This window comes from Ceratotherium simum, chromosome 22, assembly GCF_057802395.1.
Source record: "Ceratotherium simum simum isolate JZ-2026a chromosome 22, ASM5780239v1, whole genome shotgun sequence".
Lineage (NCBI taxonomy): Eukaryota > Metazoa > Chordata > Mammalia > Perissodactyla > Rhinocerotidae > Ceratotherium > Ceratotherium simum.
Genome location: NC_141921.1, coordinates 8,470,010 through 8,488,845, shown reverse-complemented (window position 1 = coordinate 8,488,845; position 18,836 = coordinate 8,470,010). Strand labels below are relative to the sequence as shown.

At 35.6% G+C, this 18,836-nt stretch overlaps 1 protein-coding gene across 5 annotated transcripts in view; it reads right to left on the bottom strand.

The window, feature by feature from the left end:
• FAF1 (Fas associated factor 1) overlaps window positions 1-18,836 on the bottom strand; it is a 487,297-nt gene that overhangs the window by 116,457 nt on the left and 352,004 nt on the right. For all 5 annotated transcript variants that reach the window (XM_087445969.1, XM_087445971.1, XM_004438535.3 and 2 more), the window contains 3 exons: window positions 17,909-18,035; window positions 16,875-16,938; window positions 15,825-15,906 (listed from right to left, as the gene is read on the bottom strand). In XM_087445969.1, coding sequence (XP_087302095.1) covers window positions 15,825-15,906; window positions 16,875-16,938; window positions 17,909-18,035 — 273 coding nt within the window. The remainder of the gene's footprint in view (window positions 1-15,824; window positions 15,907-16,874; window positions 16,939-17,908; window positions 18,036-18,836) is intronic.

Genomic DNA, 18,836 nt, shown 5'->3' with positions numbered 1-18,836 from the left:
AAAGACACCAAATGGCAGCAGTAACCCAAATCGCTTTCAGTAAACAAATCTAGAAATCTGCTGCTTTAGGCAAAGGAAAGTCAACCTGGCAGCACTAACAAATTCAGAGCTCTTCTTCTTAAGAGCTCTCTAGCTGAACAGACAGAGGCATGTCAACCTCTAATTCTGCTTGATCGTATCTCAGCAACTACATTTAATGAGACACTGGGAACAAGAGAGCTGTCCACTTTTAAATCAGCGTATTTCTAACCAAACAATGGCAATGGCTAAATCTTTAAAATGCCTATTTCTCTCAAGAACACTGCAAGGGAACATTTAGACTTTGGGAGAGAGATTAGCGATTTACATTGCTATCTCACTGATTTAATTTAAATGCTCTTCCAAACCAAACACACATGTGCCGAAGAGGCTACTAAGAAACCCAACAAGCAGAGTTCCTATAAGTGCAGCCGACAGTGTTGACTGAAACTAAACTTGGAAATCCAGGGCACTAACGCACAATATCAAGCAATAAAACAGCATCTCTTTGGCAATATTTAATTTAAAAAAGAAGAAAGAGGCAGGCGAAGATCAGGCACTGTCTGTTTTGGAGGATCAACCATTCTGCATTTCAAAGCATTGGTCCCTGCAATATCCAGGTTACTGTGCTAGAATCTCGACTATTATATCGCAGTTGTGAGAGGGAGGGCAAAGATGTGTTTACTCAGTGATTAGGCCCTTAGAATAAGCCTCTAGCTCCTAGAGAGACAGCTCACCACTTATTCATTTGGGCCAATTCACAAAGCCTAGGAAGATTAAACATCCATGCTGAGAAGACAAGCGAATGCAGACGGTGAAAAAGAAATAAAAATTCTTTAAAAACTCTGAGATGACTTCATTATTTTTCCACAAGGAAACTTTAGGAAAGTGTTTAGTTAGAGAAAAACCCACATTGACCTCTCTCTAAACCCTTAATCTTTCCTTTGTGGTGGCATTGCTTTGTGGTAAGCGACTGGCTCGCCTCGCCCCTCTTTTCACTGGAAGCTAAGAGAAAAAAGGCTCTGGAGAAACAGTTTTCGTTCCAGGGACACAAACCCCTGACACTGTTAAACATGAGATGCCACGAAAACACACTTAAAAAAAAATTCTCGCTTTAAGCTCTAAACTGTGAGAAAGGAGATGATAAAAAGAGTATCAGAAGAGGATCTTCAGGCTAGGAGTACTCCCCCCGTAGCTTTCAAAAGGGAAACTCAATAATCATAAAATAATCTTTTTCTCTAACATAATAAGCTTTCAACAAAAAATGTTCTGCTATTATGACAGTCATAATAAGCAAAATATAGACTCCTAATACTATGCAAATGCTACTAAATTCAGGCTACATAAATCTCTGATTCTATTATAAGCATAGCTAAATGAGCCCCAGACTCAGATTTCTGATTATTCTATTGAGCTCAATTAAACACAGGCCAAATCAGTGAGAAGTGGGTTCAGCATATCAGAAAACTGCTTTTGTGAAGACAGGGCATCTAGTACATAGAAAAAAGGTAAGAAAATGTTTTGTTTTCCATTACTATAACCATTTTTTCCTTTGGGCCCATTAATAATTTATTTCAATAATATTTATAGAGTGCGTATGTGTTAGGCATTGAGAATATAAAGATGAATAAAACAAAGTTCCCTTGCCCTCAAAGAGTTGGAAGGGTGGGCTGGCATATGGGAAAGCAAAGATTTAATTGCAGAACCACAGGATAAGTGACAAGATTGGGGAATTAAAAAAACTGTATTTTATTTGTCCTTTCTAATTTGGCGGAGAGAGGTAAGTCCGGTAGATGACAAAGGCAAGCAAGCCCAGCTATACTCTTCCTCAGATTCCCTCTTTGTGATTCAGGTTTTGGTAACACAGTGTAAAGGAAAGTCTCCAAGCTTTCAAGTAACAGAAAGCTCTGTGCCAAACCCAGTTTTGCCACTTAACCCACTGTGTGACCATGGGGCAAGATGCGTGTTGCAAAGATTATAGATGAAGTAGGTAAAGTACCTATTTACAATGTCTGTCCCATAGTATGTGCTGAATGAAATGTAGCTGTTAGAATGAAGATTCTGGAACTATCCATGCAAAATAAAGGATTTGAAAACAATTTCAAGAGAAATTATAGCCATGAAAATGTATTAAAGATGATGCAGCTCCTTCATTTCTCCTACTAGCAATAGTGTTTGGGATGCTTAATTGTGTCCCTGCCTTCAGGGTTTCACTAATGTTCACATTCAAATCCAGGAGCTAAGGTACCAAGTCGATGCTTAGGAAATGCCAAGCTGACAGCAACCAATATGACTTGGCCTTGAGCTACAGTAGCTATTGTATTTAGACATTTAGCATCACAGAACTACAGAACATTAGAGCTGGAAGAAATGAGTTGGCTATGTCTCAAAATAAGCCAGGCACAGAGCAGACACTCAGAAAATATTTGCTGATGGACTGAAAAGGAAGTTGTCTAGTTTCTTTTTGAGTACGATAACATCCATAATCTGTGTGTTCAATGATTTTAAAGTTGATATGACAAATAATTTCTAGAAATGGTAGTTCAGTTTTTTCAGTATAGGAATGAAAATAAATGAAAAATAAAATAATTTCCTTTGTGTAAATTGGGACCTGACTTTATTTCTCCCCTTGCTCTTTTCTATCACCATAATAATCAGAATCATTATCACTATTATTCTTTTTTTGTTTTTGTTTTAAGTTTGGCGGTTTATTGATACAACTGATAACACTGCTACAACAATAAACACTCATTCATCCTTTACCTAGATTTATCAATTGTTAAGATTTTGCCATATTTGCTCTATCATTCTTTTCATGCCTCTTCCCCTGAAACATTTAAAGTTGTACACATCATGACTCCTCCACTCTACATACTTTAGTGTTTGTCTCCTAAGAAACAAGGACATTCCCTTACAAAATCATAATATCTTTATCACACCCAAGACATTTAATATTGTTACAATAATATCATCTAATATAGGGTCCATATTCAAATTTCCCCAAGTACCTCAAAATATCCTTTGTAGTGTTATCTATTGTTTTAATTCCAGGCTCTAATTGGTATCATTCCAATATACTGCCCACTTCCACAACCCTGTTCCTGTATATGGCTGTTCATAGGTCCAGCCCAGCATCCAACTGTGCCTCAAGAAAAGTATATGGTGAGAATAGAGGCAGGGCAGCATGAAGCCACACTGCCTGGTTCAATTTCTGCTTTGCCACCTCCCAGCTGTGTGACCTTCGGAAAGCTACTTCACTTTTCTGTGCCTTGGGTGCCATATAACACCTCTGGAGGTCAGAAGTCCAAGACTCTGTCTAGACAGGAGTGGTGATATGAGTACTAAAATGGAGGTGGTCCTAGGGTCTAGGCATGAACATCAGATTGGCTGCTTCTTTGTGAAGGTAATACTTGAGCTGAATTTTAAATTTAGGTGATAGTGAGGAAAAGAAGAGTTAAAATGAGAAAAAGCAAAGAGAAAAGTTTGGAAAAGGCCCAGTGATGTCAATGTCCTGATGTGCTCAAAGAACTTGAAGCTAGTAATTTTTAAAGAGTGAAGAACTAGAGTGTAGACTGATCTGTGCAAAGAATTGTGACACCTTGCCTTTTTTGGCTCCCAAAGCTGAGTTCGGGGACCAACAGGCAGTAACCAACTGGAGAGGTTCCAAAAGGAAACAGCCAGCTACTGACAATGAGGAGATGCCAAGATGGTGTCTCTCTCCTCTCACTTCCTGAAGCACATGTTGGGATAGCACTCTGAAATCTTGAGGACACAGATGTATTTAAGTCTCACACAGGGAGAACTCGCATATGGAAGTCACAGGTCAAACAAACAAAGCCTAAAGGAAAATCAAATTCTCTTCACAAAATAAGCTGACAAATGTTCATTGGGTACAGAGCTTTATCAGTTTTCATTGTTCAGACTGTAATACTCAGGTCATGAAATATCTTTGAGGAAGACCAATAAGTGACTGAAGTTTTTATGAATAAGGAATTAGAAGCTCAAGTGATTGGCTATTACAACAAGCTGTAGAGAGGGAGGCAGGCCCTTTGGGGAAGCTAGGAGAGTGAGTATGGAGGCAAGAAAGTAGACAGGTTCAGGCCAGACCAAAGATCTCATTCATTGGTGTTCCAGGTGCACTTAGGAGCAGTACCAATGACTGGAAAAGGGCCTCATAAAAGTGCAGGCAGGATTTTTCTGATCCTCCACTCTTCTCTTCTGAGAGAGAGAACACTACCCTAGTTAACCAGAGGCCTGTTAAATAGGCAGAACAACATGAGTGTGAATGTGAAGTACACACTTTGAAAGGCAGTGGTAAACAAATACTCCCCTCTCCCATTTTTGGGCCACTGAGGAAGAGAAAAAGAACTTACAGCCTACTTATCTCATCTGTTTCCACATGCCAGGAGGTGGAGGAACAAGAGGAATAAATAATGGAAGATAAATTAATAGTAATTTTTCATTAAAAGTGTGTTGATAATAATGCATTCTTGCTGAAAATCATAGGAATTCCAATGATTTGTCAGTGCACATGTTCAGTAACCGTTTACTACTGTCAAGTATTGTCTGGCAGATTTCAAAGTAGAATAAATTATACGAATTATACGAACAAGCTAAGCTGAGTTTAAGCATATAGAAGTGTAGTAACTCTTAACCACCCATTTAATAGGAGTGGCAGAGACTGTTAGTAGTCCCTCAATATTTTCCATTTCTTCCTTAGTGAGGAAATCTCTTATTTAAAGTTGGATTAATGGCTGACTGAAATAAAGAATACATTTCTTAGCCTCCTTTTTAAACAAGTGTGGCTATGTAACTAAGTTCTGGCCAACGTAAGCAGAAGTCCTAGTTCGAGTTCCAGTAGTCATCCTGAATCATGACATAACCTGAATTGTACCACACAGTGGAGCAACATGATAGAAGGAAGCTGAGTTGCTGACTCTGTGATGTGCCATACAAGGCTGGACAGACTACCTCTGCACTTCTTGAAAGGAAGATAGAAATTAACTTCTCTTTTGTTTAAACCATTATTAATCTTAATTTTTCTGCTATAAGCAACCAAACCCAATCCTAACTCTTACAATAGGCTAACTATAAGAAATCCTTAGTCATACATAAAAATGATAGTCCATGGAACTGTATCATCAACCCATAAGATCTGAAGAAAAGATATGCATTTATGGATTAGTTCTTGGCCCATCAGAAAGACTCTCACAGCCTCTAATGGGCCCTGAATTATACTTTAAGGGATTACAGCTACCACTGGCCCAAGGCAAATGACCTGACTGGTCATTTAGAAGGCTCCATCTTGTACATCTGGTTAGTGAGAAGAGAGGAGGGATCCTATTCTCAGAAGGCCAAGTAGGAACGATGATTGGATGAAGGCAAAAGACATGGAGGTTGCTACTTGGTGTGCATTTAGTCTAGTCTTCATGCAGAGATCAGGAAGAGTCTTCACTGCTAACATATAGTCCAGTCCATTTAACCCAGTGTCTTGACATGAGTACAGCCATGTTTGGCCGCTCCATTGACCTACAGCCACCAGCACAAAAAGAAATACAAAGCTGCTTTCTGTGTGGTGGGAACTGGCCTTTTCCCGGGAACTGGCCTTTCTCCCACGGAGAGAGTTGCAAGTTGTAACATTTCAAGGCTCTTGGAGCGTCGTAGCACGGGATGGACTGGCCATCTGTGCCGGGCTAGGACGATAACCAAAGAGAACAATGCACGTGCGCAACTACTGGGCTGGGACGTTAGCCAGGGGGCTCAGTGCACGTACGCCACTGATAACCATTTGTGCATGGGAACACTAAATGCTTGCTCTGCAAACTCTGTAATTGCTTACTCTAAAAATTACTGATGGTATAAAAACTGCTGGAAACTGAGCCCGAGAGAGAGTTCCACCTAGAGAGAGTTCCACCTATGGAAGGGACACCTTGCCCAGGACGTGTGATCCTTGCCCAGCCGCGTCAATTGACAGAGCTCTCCCGGCAGTGGGGCGTAAATGTTGTGAGTAACTGATTTGATGTGAAGTAATCGATTTGATATGAAGTAATTGATTTGATGTGTTCTCTTTTCGGTTAACCTGGTGTTTCTCTTTCTGGTTGATTTGTGTCATTTCTCTTCAGCCGATGTGGGTATTTTCCCTTTCCAGTCTGGCTGATGTTTTTTCCCTCTTAATATTTGACCTATTTGGATCTGTTTGCAGACTGTCACCTGTACTATCCTCTATATAATAAAATATACCTTCAGTCCATTTGTTTGGAGTGGAAAGTGTCTTTTACGTCTCCGATCGAATCCCCGAACCTCTCATAACACCCAGACAAGATAGCCTACTGAGATTTATAATAGCGTAATAGTGAAGTGTACAACTGCTTGAAATTCCATGTGTGCCATATTATATATATTTGAGATCCAACAGGATCCTTGAAGTCAAAGCAAATGGTTGGTCCAGATATTTTTTATTTTCTATACTCTACCTATGTGCTACATAATTTTTACAGCACAAAAGGAAACATACTATACATACTATTATGCATCTCACTTTTTTCACTTAACAATATATCTTGAACATCACTCCACATCAATATATATGAAGTGACTTCATTCTTTTTAATGGTCACATAGTATGAATGGTCACATTCATAGTATAATGGTCACGCTGTATGAATGACATTTAAGATATTTCCAATTTTTTGCTATTATAAACAATGCTATAATAAATATCCTTATATTTATCTTATTTCTCATATGCTTAAGAATATATGTAGAAAAAATTTTGCTATTATAATAGGTGAAAATGATATATTAGTATAGTTTTAATCTGTATTTCTTGTATTAGGGACGATACGAAGCACCTTTTCATATTTCATGAGTCATTTTTACTTCCTTTTCTGTGAAACACCTGCTCATACTGCTTGCTCATACTGGGTTGTTGTCTTAATGATTTTTGGAGTTCTTCATAAATGTATACACTACAGAAATTAAGTTTCCAATATCTTTAATAAAGGTACTATGCACTACTTAACATCAAAAATACTTTGATTTTCTAAACATAGTTATTTATAAAAGACAGTTAATGACAAGGCAAATATAAAACCAACAGTCCTACTGAAATGCTCCACAGGGGAAAGAAAGGCCAGAACACATTAGGCCAGGTCTACGACAAAAGCAGTATTATTCTCTTCTGTTTTGTTAGGCACTCCAAGGAGGGTGTGGGAGAAACAGGATACTATAAGATACATATGTATAAAAAGGTACACAAAAGCTTATAGGCTGTGAAATTTAGGTGCCAAAAAGTTTGTAAACTACATTGTGTTATTATTGTACTATGATCAATCCCTGCCTGACACTCCACAACTACACGTATACAAATGTACACAGTTGGGCCGGCCCCGTGGCTTAGCGGTTAAGTGCGTGCGCTCTGATGCTGGCGGCCCGGGTTCGGATCCCGGGAGCGCCCCGAGGCACCGCTTCTCCGTCCAGCGCGAGGCCGGGTCCCACGTACAGCAACTAGAGGGATGTGAACCTATGACGTACAGCTATCTACTGGGGCTTTGGGGGGAAAAACTGAATAAATAAAATCTTTAAAAAAAAAAAAAAATGTACACAGTTGCTCAGTCTCACTGCCACCAATTTCTCCCCTCCAATCTAAGCTACAAACTGCTACCGCATTACTTATTCCTAAAGTACAGCTCTGACAGTGTCATCCTCTTCTTCAAAAACTTTCAAAAAAAACCCACTGCCTAACAACGACGAAAGTCTTAGCCGGCATTCAGGGATTTCCATGATGAAACCCTAGTCTACTTCTCTATTTTAGCCCTACCTCCTACTGCTCCCTCACATGTATCATACATACCAACATAAACAGGCCTATTCATCTTCTCTAACACATGCATCTGAATAACTTGATTACTATTGAGGTAAGGATTCATTATTCCAAGGTGGGTTCATTGCCAAGATATTTTTATCCCCATTTCAGAGAAAATAAAATGGAAGCTTTATATAGCTAGTCAGTATCGGGGCCTAGTTTTAAATCCAAATCTGCCTGATTTATTCAATGTCCACCTACTATAAGCACACAATCTTAAAGATGTTTCCACACATTTCAAAGATGTTTCACATATATTAATTTTTTGTTAAACAATCTTGGGAAGTACATATTACAATACAAATTTTTAAATGTAGAAACTGATGCTGAGAGGTTGAGTAACCTGGTTAATAGCGCACAGCTAGTAAATGGGGAGCCAGAATTCAAATCTAAGAATTCTGATTAGTATTCTTTCTGATATATCTCTTATTTTTAAGTGAAAATGTTGAAGATTAGAAATGAAACAGACTTCTTGAATTTATAAGTGAAATACTTAGACATCCAATTTAACTTTTTATCCTCTTAAAATAGGTAACATGAATAACAAATACTTTCTAGGCCCAGGGTGGGCCCTTTGGGAGAAATGATAAAAATATGGATAAAGTCCATTAATGGAAATCAGCCTTGCTTTTGATATTTTAATAAATTTTACCTATATTGCTTTTCAAATATAGTTAAATGGGTCTCAAAAGGATGGTAAACAGCAGTAACCTGAGAAGAACATTTTACACAGCAGCATATCTTAAAACTAATTTAATAAATTTTTAACTAATTTCAAAAATAATTTTAATATGGACACTAAAGATTTTTACAATTTTAATTTGATCTGATAACAGAATTGGAAGCAAATTCTAAATATGATGCTAACAATACATCGTTTAGTGGAAACATCTAATTACAGAACAGCGTCTTTGGTATGGCTGCATTTACGAAAACATAACTTTGTTTTACTGATATACGTGTTTGGAGATTTTTTTAAAAATCACATTTAAAAGTAAAAGCATTCAATGGTGATTATTTTCAGGTTTAGGATTATGTGGTAACTCATTTTCTACTTTAAATGAATCTGTATTGCTTTCTTTTCTCTTCTTTTCTTTTTTTACAACAAACATTTTATTTGTATAATGAAAACATACTTAAAAAATTATATTATCATCATAGTTCTTACCTCACACACATGCAGGATGCTGTCCTAGCTGTCATATAAAATTACCCTAAAGACATCGTCTGCCTTTAAGGAATTTAAATTGAAAAGAAAACAAAGACAAGAAGAACAGACTGGGCATATTTTCCAAAGCACAAATAAGTTTGTTTGCCTGGTTTTTCTGGATGATGGAGTGCTAGAAACTCATCAACTATAGCTGTGGTTTCAGATTTGTGTAGAACTTATTTTTCTTAAGAAACATTAATCAGTGACGGTATTTAGATTTCTTTTAACATGAACGTGTAGAAATAGCACTACTTTAAAATGGGCTAATTTTTAAAAACAAATGTAATAAAACTTAACTATCGAGCGCCGTTACAGCAAAGCACTCATTTTAGTACTGTAAATGCTCATAGCGGGTCTCCAAATTCATTTCTGGAACTGTTCTTAGAGATACTTCATGAATTGCACGAGAAAATCAGTTTTGTTACTTTACAAACATTTCTCGAATTTGTCCAAAACTGCTTAAAAGCACCCTGGCCACAGGGCTGAGTCCATTTATGGATAGCATCCCATTTAATCCCCAAAACAACCATATAAAGTAGATATCACCAATCATCTCCCTTTTTTTGTCAGATTAGAAACAGGCTCATTACTTGTTTGGGGCTACAGAGTTACTATGCAGGAAATCAAGAATTGAGCGCTGATTTCCTCAATTTATGTGTAATATTTGGAAACAGCACTGGGTCTGAAGTCAAGATCTAAGGAGTGGAACAGGATTACTGATATCAAAGCCCAGTCTCCCAAGGGGACACTGGGAAAGAAACAATCCTTCTCTTGGGAGATAAACCCTGGCACTGGGATCTTTATTGCTATTGATTTTTAGTTATTTACTACAAACGTCTAATCATTCTCTAGGGTACTTTTTGTTGTGAAAAGAATTCAAGGGTAGCAGGAATGAAAGGTGCGGAGGCTACAAGGAGAAAAAGAACCTTCTTTAAGAAACTCCCAGGGCCGGCCCCGTGGCTTAGCGGTTAAGTGCGTGCGCTGCGATGCAGGCTGCCCGGGTTCGGATCCCGGGCGCACACAGACGCACTGCTTCTCCGGCCATGCTGAGGCCGCGTCCCACATACAACAACTAGAAGAATGTGCAACTATGACTTACAACTATCGCTTGGGGCTTTAGGGGAAAAATAAATAAATTAAAAAAAAAAATTTTAAAAAAAAAAAAAAAAAAAAAAAAAAAAGATTTAAAAAAAAAAAAAAAAGAAACTCCCAGGGAATCATGGTGTGGCCAGTGGTAACTCCTCAGCAACTTTAATTAAGGAGGCTAACCATTGCTCTTCCTTATCTAAAGATAAAATATAAGCTTCATTCAACAACTATCTTTTAAATGTCAGGGAATCATAGCCCCCTCTATGCCTTGGTTCCTGCTGATCTTCTCAGCCTCATGATTTGCAATCCAACTGTCTTGCATTTTTTGCTCTCTGTCTTAATTTTTTGGTGTAGTTCCCTCATTTTAATCTTCTTGTCTTCGCTTTTGACTTTTTTTTCTGTTTAGAATTCTGTTATTTGCCTAGGTATTACTCATCTTGATTCAGATCAGAGGTACCACTTTCTCAAGAAATCTCCCTGAACTTCTAAGGTAGATGAAGTACCTCACCTTTTTGCTTCTATAGTGTATTATACCATATAGATCTGCTCATATTGTCTTATCTTCCTCACTAGACTGTGAACATCTCAAGGGCAGGAAACCTCTATATCCCAGGTCCTTAGTAGGCATGTGATAAATATTTATGGCCTTCAACTGAATGAACATCCCTAAAAGTTAAAGGAAAGGAAGGAGGTCATAAAATCAACCCATTGTCAGAAGTCAAAACTCTGTCACAATAGACTTAAACACAGAACTTAGACTAGCTGTTTTACTGAAGTTGGAGCTCTGCTTTGGACAGTATTATAAATTTCTCATGAAAAAGGCAGAAAGAACTATGAACACTCTCACCACCAAGTGCTCTCAAATGAAATCAGTCTGAAGTAGTTTTCATTAAGATGGATTGAATGTGGCATCGTGAGAAACATTTTATCAAATGTAGTGTTTTACTTAGTGATTAACTATATTCCAGTTGATGAAGCTCCCCAAATCCTTTGTAATCCCACCACTCCAATAAACATTTAATGAGTATATAAGTTCAAAAAGCTAGCAGAGGATTTAAACCTTCAATCTTGTTTTTATTTACTCTTGGAACTCAATTTCTCACTTCAAGTGAAGAATGCTGGTGCCTGAGGCTCATCTGTTGCCCTGGTAAAATTAACGTGCCTCCCACAGTTTAAATTAAACATGTGATATTTAAGATGAAAGAAATTTAGTAAGAATGCCACAGTATTGGTCACACTCGCCTTAAAATATCTGAACATCAGCAAACTGTTTTCTTAAAAATGATTCATTCAGAAGTTTTTAAAAATAATATTGAGAAAGATTTGCTTTAACTCTCAAATGTGAAATCTGAAAAGGAGAGATGAAGTTTGATAAGTGAATCCTAGAGTACAGAAGTTAGTACAGAAAAGTGAAGTATAGTGTAAATCACTCTTAACTGTGTTGGAACAACTGAGCTCTTATTTGCCCTCTACTACTTACTACCGACGTGTCTTTGGGCAGGTCATGTAGCTTTTCTGAGCTTCCTTATCTGTACAATGGGAATACTGATATCATATGTCCCTATCTCATTGGTTTGTTGTAGGATTCAAATGAGATATGTATAGGAAAAGGTTTTATAAACCACAGAGCACCATATACATCTGAAGTAGCAGTGCTATTTCTGTACTTACACGGTCCTCTTTAACTAAAAGGACATGTATATAATTTGGTTGATGACCATAATAAATGTACCTGCTTAGATTTAATTTTGAATAACTTATCCATCATGTGGATAAATTTCACTTAAGTTTAGAGTAATGTGATAAACGATGCATAAACTCTTGATCTTTAACTTGAAAAGAGAAATGAGGAAAGAAAAAAGCCCTGGACAAGGGGAGAAAGATAAAGACAGTTTAGGACTCCAAAGAGGTCAGCGGATTTTGGTATAAGTCTAATACGAAGCAAAATACTTAATTACATGAACCAATGATTTTCATCCGTTAAAACATCAAGACACTAATCAAAAGCAAACAATCAATTGGTTCATTAGAAATACCCAGAAATTAATAAGCAGGAGTTTATGCTTCTCTGGGGAATCAACAGTCTGAATAAATCCAAATGCCAATTTACTGTATAAGACACTTAGTATAAGTTTTTTTGTCTATTATATACTGCATATTTAAATATTTAAATATCTTCATCTAAAGTTATGATTAAGGTATACATAGTATAGCTTACAGTAGCTTTTAAATGGATTTAAAAGATGTCTGTGACTATTTTGGGAGCTACAGCTTAGGTTACAAAAGGCCCTGACATTTTCCAGTTAATTCAACTGCTTAGCAATCTTGCTGGAAAGCAGAGACAGATATATCCCAAATACATTCTTTTTTTGTGTGTGTGTGAGGAAGATCAGCCCTGAGCTAACATCTGCCAATCCTCCTCTTTTTGCTGAGGAAGACTGGCCCTGGGCTAACATCCATGCCCATCTTCCTCCACTTCATATGGGATGCCGCCACAGCATGGCTTGCCAAGCGGTGTGTCGGTGTGTGCCCGGCATCCGAACCGGCGAACCCTGGGCCGCCGCAGCAGAGCGCACACACTTAACCACTTGCGCCACCAGGCCAGCCCCCCAAATACATTCTTATCAAGGAATGAATTGAAAAACAGATTATTTTAAAGCTATGATTAGATACTCTCTCAAACATATTTATGTCCAACAATAAGTGACTGTTTCAATATAATAACATGGCCATACAATGGGAGACTCTATAACCATTAAAAATCCCATTATAATAAAGCATTCAGCATTACTTACAAAGCATCCTTGCAAAAACAGCTTGACCTGAATCTAACAAAGCTTTTAGACCTAATATCCATTTCTCAGGACATACAGATAGAAGAACAAGTTAAATAATATCACAAGTAAATAATATCACAAGGAAACAATCACACAAATCCAGAATTTGGAACGAGATTAAGTCATCTAGTATGATTTCTTCACAAAGTAAATGTCATGGGAAAAAAAAAAAAGGAGAGGGGGTGGGTGCTTGCTTAAAAGAGATTTAAAAAAATCTAACAACCAAATATAATTCGTGATCCTTGAGTGGACTGTGGTTCCAAAAAAGCAGTTAAAAAGACATTTTGGGGACAACTGGTGAAGTCTGAATATGTTTTGGATATTAGATGATATTAGGGAATTACTGTTGATTTTGTTACATATGATAATGGCACTGTGATCATGTAGGAGAATATTATTTTTAGAAAATGCATGCAGACGTTTTTAGAGGTAAAATATGATGTTTGTAATTTACTTTGAAATGGTTTAGCAAAAAATAATGAATATACAAGGGTATCCTAAATGTTTTTGTGTGGTTTAAGCTTTAATACTTTCAAAAGTTTAGCTGCTGTAAACTTCAAAAAGTCATTTGAAACTTTACTTCTATTTCTTTTACATTTGTTTGTTTTTGTGAATTCTGAATAATAAATTTTAAATTTATTTTCTGTTCCAGTCAATGTTTGCCATTTTCAATCAGAGAGGAAACCTGAAACAAAAATTTATCATAAAAAAATTTATTCATCAAAATCACAAATCTAAATAAATACAAAAATGTAAATAATTAAATTTCAAATGCTGCTCTTTTATAAACGTGTAGCAGTTAAACTTTGGAAGTTATTAAGGCTTTAAAACTCCTTATAACTTTGTATTAAGGCTTAAAACTCCATTTAAAACTCCATAAACTTTGATATACGCTCTGTATATAGAAGAAGCAAATATGGCAAAATTTTAGTAATTATTAAACCTAGGTATAGGGGATCTGGGTGTTTATTATACTATTCTTTTTACTTTTTCTGTATTAAACGTTGTTTTAATAAAAAGTTAAAATACAATAAAATATAATTAAGGAAATGATCAGACAATATTAAAAGGTGAAAATAAGCTGTTTTAACAGGATTATAACGACTCAATTTTATATTAAATATGCATAAATGTACTCACTGAAACATATAATAAAAAATATGAAAAAAAATACAAAGTTAACCATTAACCTGTGTTAGAATATTTTCTTTTTGCTTTTCAGTATTTTCTATAAACCTGTATTTATGGAAACTACAAACATGTATTACATAAATATGTATTTCTTAAAAATTAACATCCATTTTATATAGATTTAATAGTTAAAAAACAAATGCTTTATATATGGTGATGGACAAACAAAAATGTACAACCCAAAATTTCACAATGTTAGAAACCATTAAAACATCAATAGAGAAAAAAAAAAAAAGGAAGGCAAAAGGGGGAAAACTCAAAGGAAAGCAAGGAAAATAAAAAAAAGAGAAACTCAAAAAAAAAAAAAAAAAACCAGATGCTTAAAACAGCCTCTACAATGGGCTATTCCACTATTCTTAGGATAAAGAACAGTTTATGTTTATATTTCTTAATGTACTTCATTAAACTGTCAGTGATAGTTCTAAGTTTGATCAGTAATTGTTGTCTTGGAATTCAATTTTTAAAATTTGTTTAAAATGAATTTTTCTTTAGGTCAGAGTTTAACATAAATTAGAAACTAGAAAGTTCAGAGGCATCCTGGAACTCTATTCTCAAAATTCTTTTCCCTCTTTAATTCCAATGACTTTCCCTCTACTCTATCTACATACTATTCATTCCTTCCTCTCTTTTTTTTCCTTCATTCAGAGTATTTACTATGCATAGGGATGTAAGGTACACAGTCATTGCCAAAGAGAAAATCAAATCTCTTGAGAATACATATATATATACAGAGAGAGAATGGATAATTATATGCAATATAAGTGTAACAATAAGAGGAGCAAAGGGTATCACTGCAAAGTACTAACGGGGTGGGTGTGGTCAATGTGAGAGTAGTGGAAGAGTCTGGAAAGGTTAAGTCTCAGAGGAAGAGTAGGACACAACCAGGTAAAGAGCAGGATGAAAGGCATTCCTGACAGTGGGGAAACATGAGAAGAGTAAGATTATGAGGAGATGCAAACGGTACACGTCTGCTAGATTCATTAAGTGCTGGGCAGGGAATGGGAAGAGCTGAAGCTGCAGAGATAAGCAGAAGCCAGATTACTGAGGTCTCGACTGCTGTGTCAACATAGAAATAGAGTGATCATATAGAATCTTCTTGCTCAAAATGTACCTTCTGAATTCTTGTTATAAACTTTAATATATTTGATTTCAAGATCACAAAGCCCATTTCTATATTTAAGGAAGAATCTTTTTTGTTGTCTAAAGGGACTTTTGGGAAAAAATATTACAGTTATTAGATATATACTATTAGATAGAATAATCATTTTGGGAAAAGACTGAAGGACAAATCCTTTAGCAAGAACCTGTCAATCACGTAACTGAAAAGAATACAAATGTAGCCTTGTCACTTCTAAGCATATCCATCTTTTTTTTTTCCCCTACAAAAAAATCCTGTTTCAGAGCTTAACAAGGCCTTCTGCAAGGCCAGCAGTACCCTACCATTCTACTGCCCCTCTGAAATGGGCATCTTGCTGATGATTAGCTTGGTAGATGAACCAGAAACAAAATCAAGTCTTCAATCTGAAAAAACGAGAAAACATTAAGCACCGCCTCAGGCCCGGTGGTAAACCTATGGCATGTACTTTGTAATGGGAAAAGGTAAGATTGCACTTACATCTCGGGCTTTCACATAGAAGGCCTCTTGAAAAGCAGCTTCTAATGAGCCAATAAAAAATACAGGATGGCAGTCACCATATCTATAGGAAAAATTGCGTCAATTAATTAAAATACATTTCAAATTCACTTCAAAGGTTCACAAGTCTAACCAATGACTTTAAAACGTCGAGGCTAATGTCTCTTAAGCACAGACCAAACATTAAAACATTTCTTTAAAGGCTTGAGAATGAGCTTCATTAATTTTTATAATTCTTCTTGGCCTATACTGATATATTAGAACATTGGAATTTTAAGTACATCTAGCAAATGGATTTAATAAGTGCTACGAAACCATGCCATTTATAAGTAGCAATTCCTTGTTACCCATTTTCATAAGATTTTCCTAATTACAGTAGCCTTAACTTTCCATTTTAGTTCACTTATTCCAAAAGTCCAACAGAGAGGCAAAAAATGGTATCTTGCAAAGTTTCCAAATTATATCACATTGGAAAATAGAACTAAAGAAAAATATTACTTACATGAAAATTTAGGGTTAAATATTTAAATCCTCTTTGCTTAAACACCTTAGGGGAATCTCAAATGTATATAAAACATTTTATTAGACTCTTAGCAGAAGAAATGCTAAATAATTCCAAAACAAAAATTAAAAGAAAAAAATTAACTTACATTTAAAATTTTTAAATTATCCTTTTATTTAATATTATTTTAAAGGCTATTTTGTTTGTTTTAGGATATATTAAAAAATTAATAACTTATAACCTAGTCCTTTGGGGAATATAGTCAAGATATTAAATCAGTGATTCATTTATTGTATTTCTATAAAGATATAGAGATAAATACATCTCTGAAGTGGCAATTAATGGTTTACTAGCTATCTGACATTAAATACTATATGTTTCACTATCAGGACTACATAAATTGTTAAATGCATCTTCTGAATACTCTAAGGAAAAATTAAAAACAATCCATCTATGATTAGAATTGTTCCAGAAAAATCACAGTAGCATTAAAAGAACATCAATTTTATATATTAAAGTGCTAACCCTACCTTGAAGAAAACTCTGCTGCAAATTGTAATAAGGCTTCGTCTTCATTTTCTGCATTTTCTGGCACTAAAAAACAAACAAAAGAAAAAACAAAAACAAAAAAAACAAAACAAGTAGACACAAAAAACAAACCACATAACATCTAATCCCACATATAAGAAATATATTCAATCAATAAAGAGGAAAGAAAATTAAATTTTAGCTTCTGTGATACATCTGAGGAGACATTTTAACTTGACACACATTGGAAGATTTCATCAGACCTTAAGTAAGAACCTTAAAAAAATTCCAAGCTCATAAATTTTGGAAAACCAACTGACACAATCTGTTAAGCATTTTAAACATGTGTCAGTCATCAATTAGGATTTCAATGTTTTCTTGAAATGACATTTTGTGATTAAATTATATAACAGGATCTGAAAATTTTTTAATGACTTTACTAATCAGGAAAATAGTCAGTTTTATGTAAATATCACATCAATTTCTGCCCACAGGAGTTCCCTAATTTCACAGAGTAAATGAGCCATTTAAGGACTTATTTTAACAGTCATTTGCATGTAGCACTGCTTGCAATTCTACAATATGCATCTTGGAAAGTGGAAGTGAGGGATATGGCGCATTTAGTTTACTGTTTTCCTTCTAAAGATGGATATCAGTGAATAGAGAAGTAATATTACTACTCAAAACTGATATCTCCAATAAGATGTGGGGAAACAAGTACAGTCACAGAAAGTACAGCTATTTGTTTACCAACCTCTAGGTTTAAAGAGACAGACTCATAACTAACTATACATATGAAGCAAAAGGTACATTCCCTTGTATTTTTAATGAATTTTACTAAAGCACTGGGAATCATTGGGCTTAATAAAATCAAACCTTAAGAGACTCTGGTTCTAATAAATAAGGCCTACTTTCTATATTTTATCTTTCCAAACCTGGAAGTCAGTAAGTGATTTTTAAGTTCACTGTTCTTCCTAAGTTTCTGCACTAGGAGGGAGAATTATAAAGCTGGACCCAAAGAACGATTAATACTCACTCATTGGAGATTTTCTGAGAGCAGAAGATGCCATGCCGAAAACTTCTCCATCATCCACCCCAAATTCAGAAGCATCTTCAAAGTCATCTCCTTCACTATCACTAACCATATGAACATCGGTGCTTTGCTATTTAAGGAAAGTCCTGATTAGTTTCATACTGACTTTAGGAAATCAAATTCTAAAATATAAGTTCTGTAATCACAATAGGACATTAGCATTATAAAAGTTTTATTAAATAAGAAGCCATTTGCTAGAGTAAAGCTTAATATGTTTTCTTTTTAAGGCTTACACATATTTCTAAACTTGCTGTGATACTCCAGACTAAAGGTTGGAGACTGAGGGAAAATGAAAGACGCTTAAAAACTCAATGAAGACAGGGATTTTTGTGTGTTTTATCCTCAGCCTATAGTACACAATTAAGCACTCAATAAATATTTGCTCAATAAACAATGAGATGGGTACAATCAGAGAGGCAAAGACAAAGTAAGCTAGTATATGAATCTTTCAAAAAGCTCACATTAATCTATGTTTGTCAGGTAGAAGCAATGGCAACATTTTCAAATTTGCCACTTCCTTACTGCAATGGTTCTCAAATTTCTCATTAGTGAAATATGCTATACTCTCCTCACAGTGTTAGTGGAAGATAACATGAAATACACTACATATGACAGCTCTTTGTAAACCAAAGCTATTGAATATGAGATGTAATAATGACACTTGAATTTAATAAACATTCATCGAGAATTTACTACATGCTGGTCACTGATAAACATGCTCTGTTTATTTTGTTTTCAGGAACATCAGTTGTGGCTTAAGGTATTACAATTAAAAACATCAGCATCAAAATATGAACTGGCTGCTGATCTCTAGGTTAGAACGAGATCTCAAAAATACTGAGATTTAAAACATTTGAACTGAGTTGTGAAT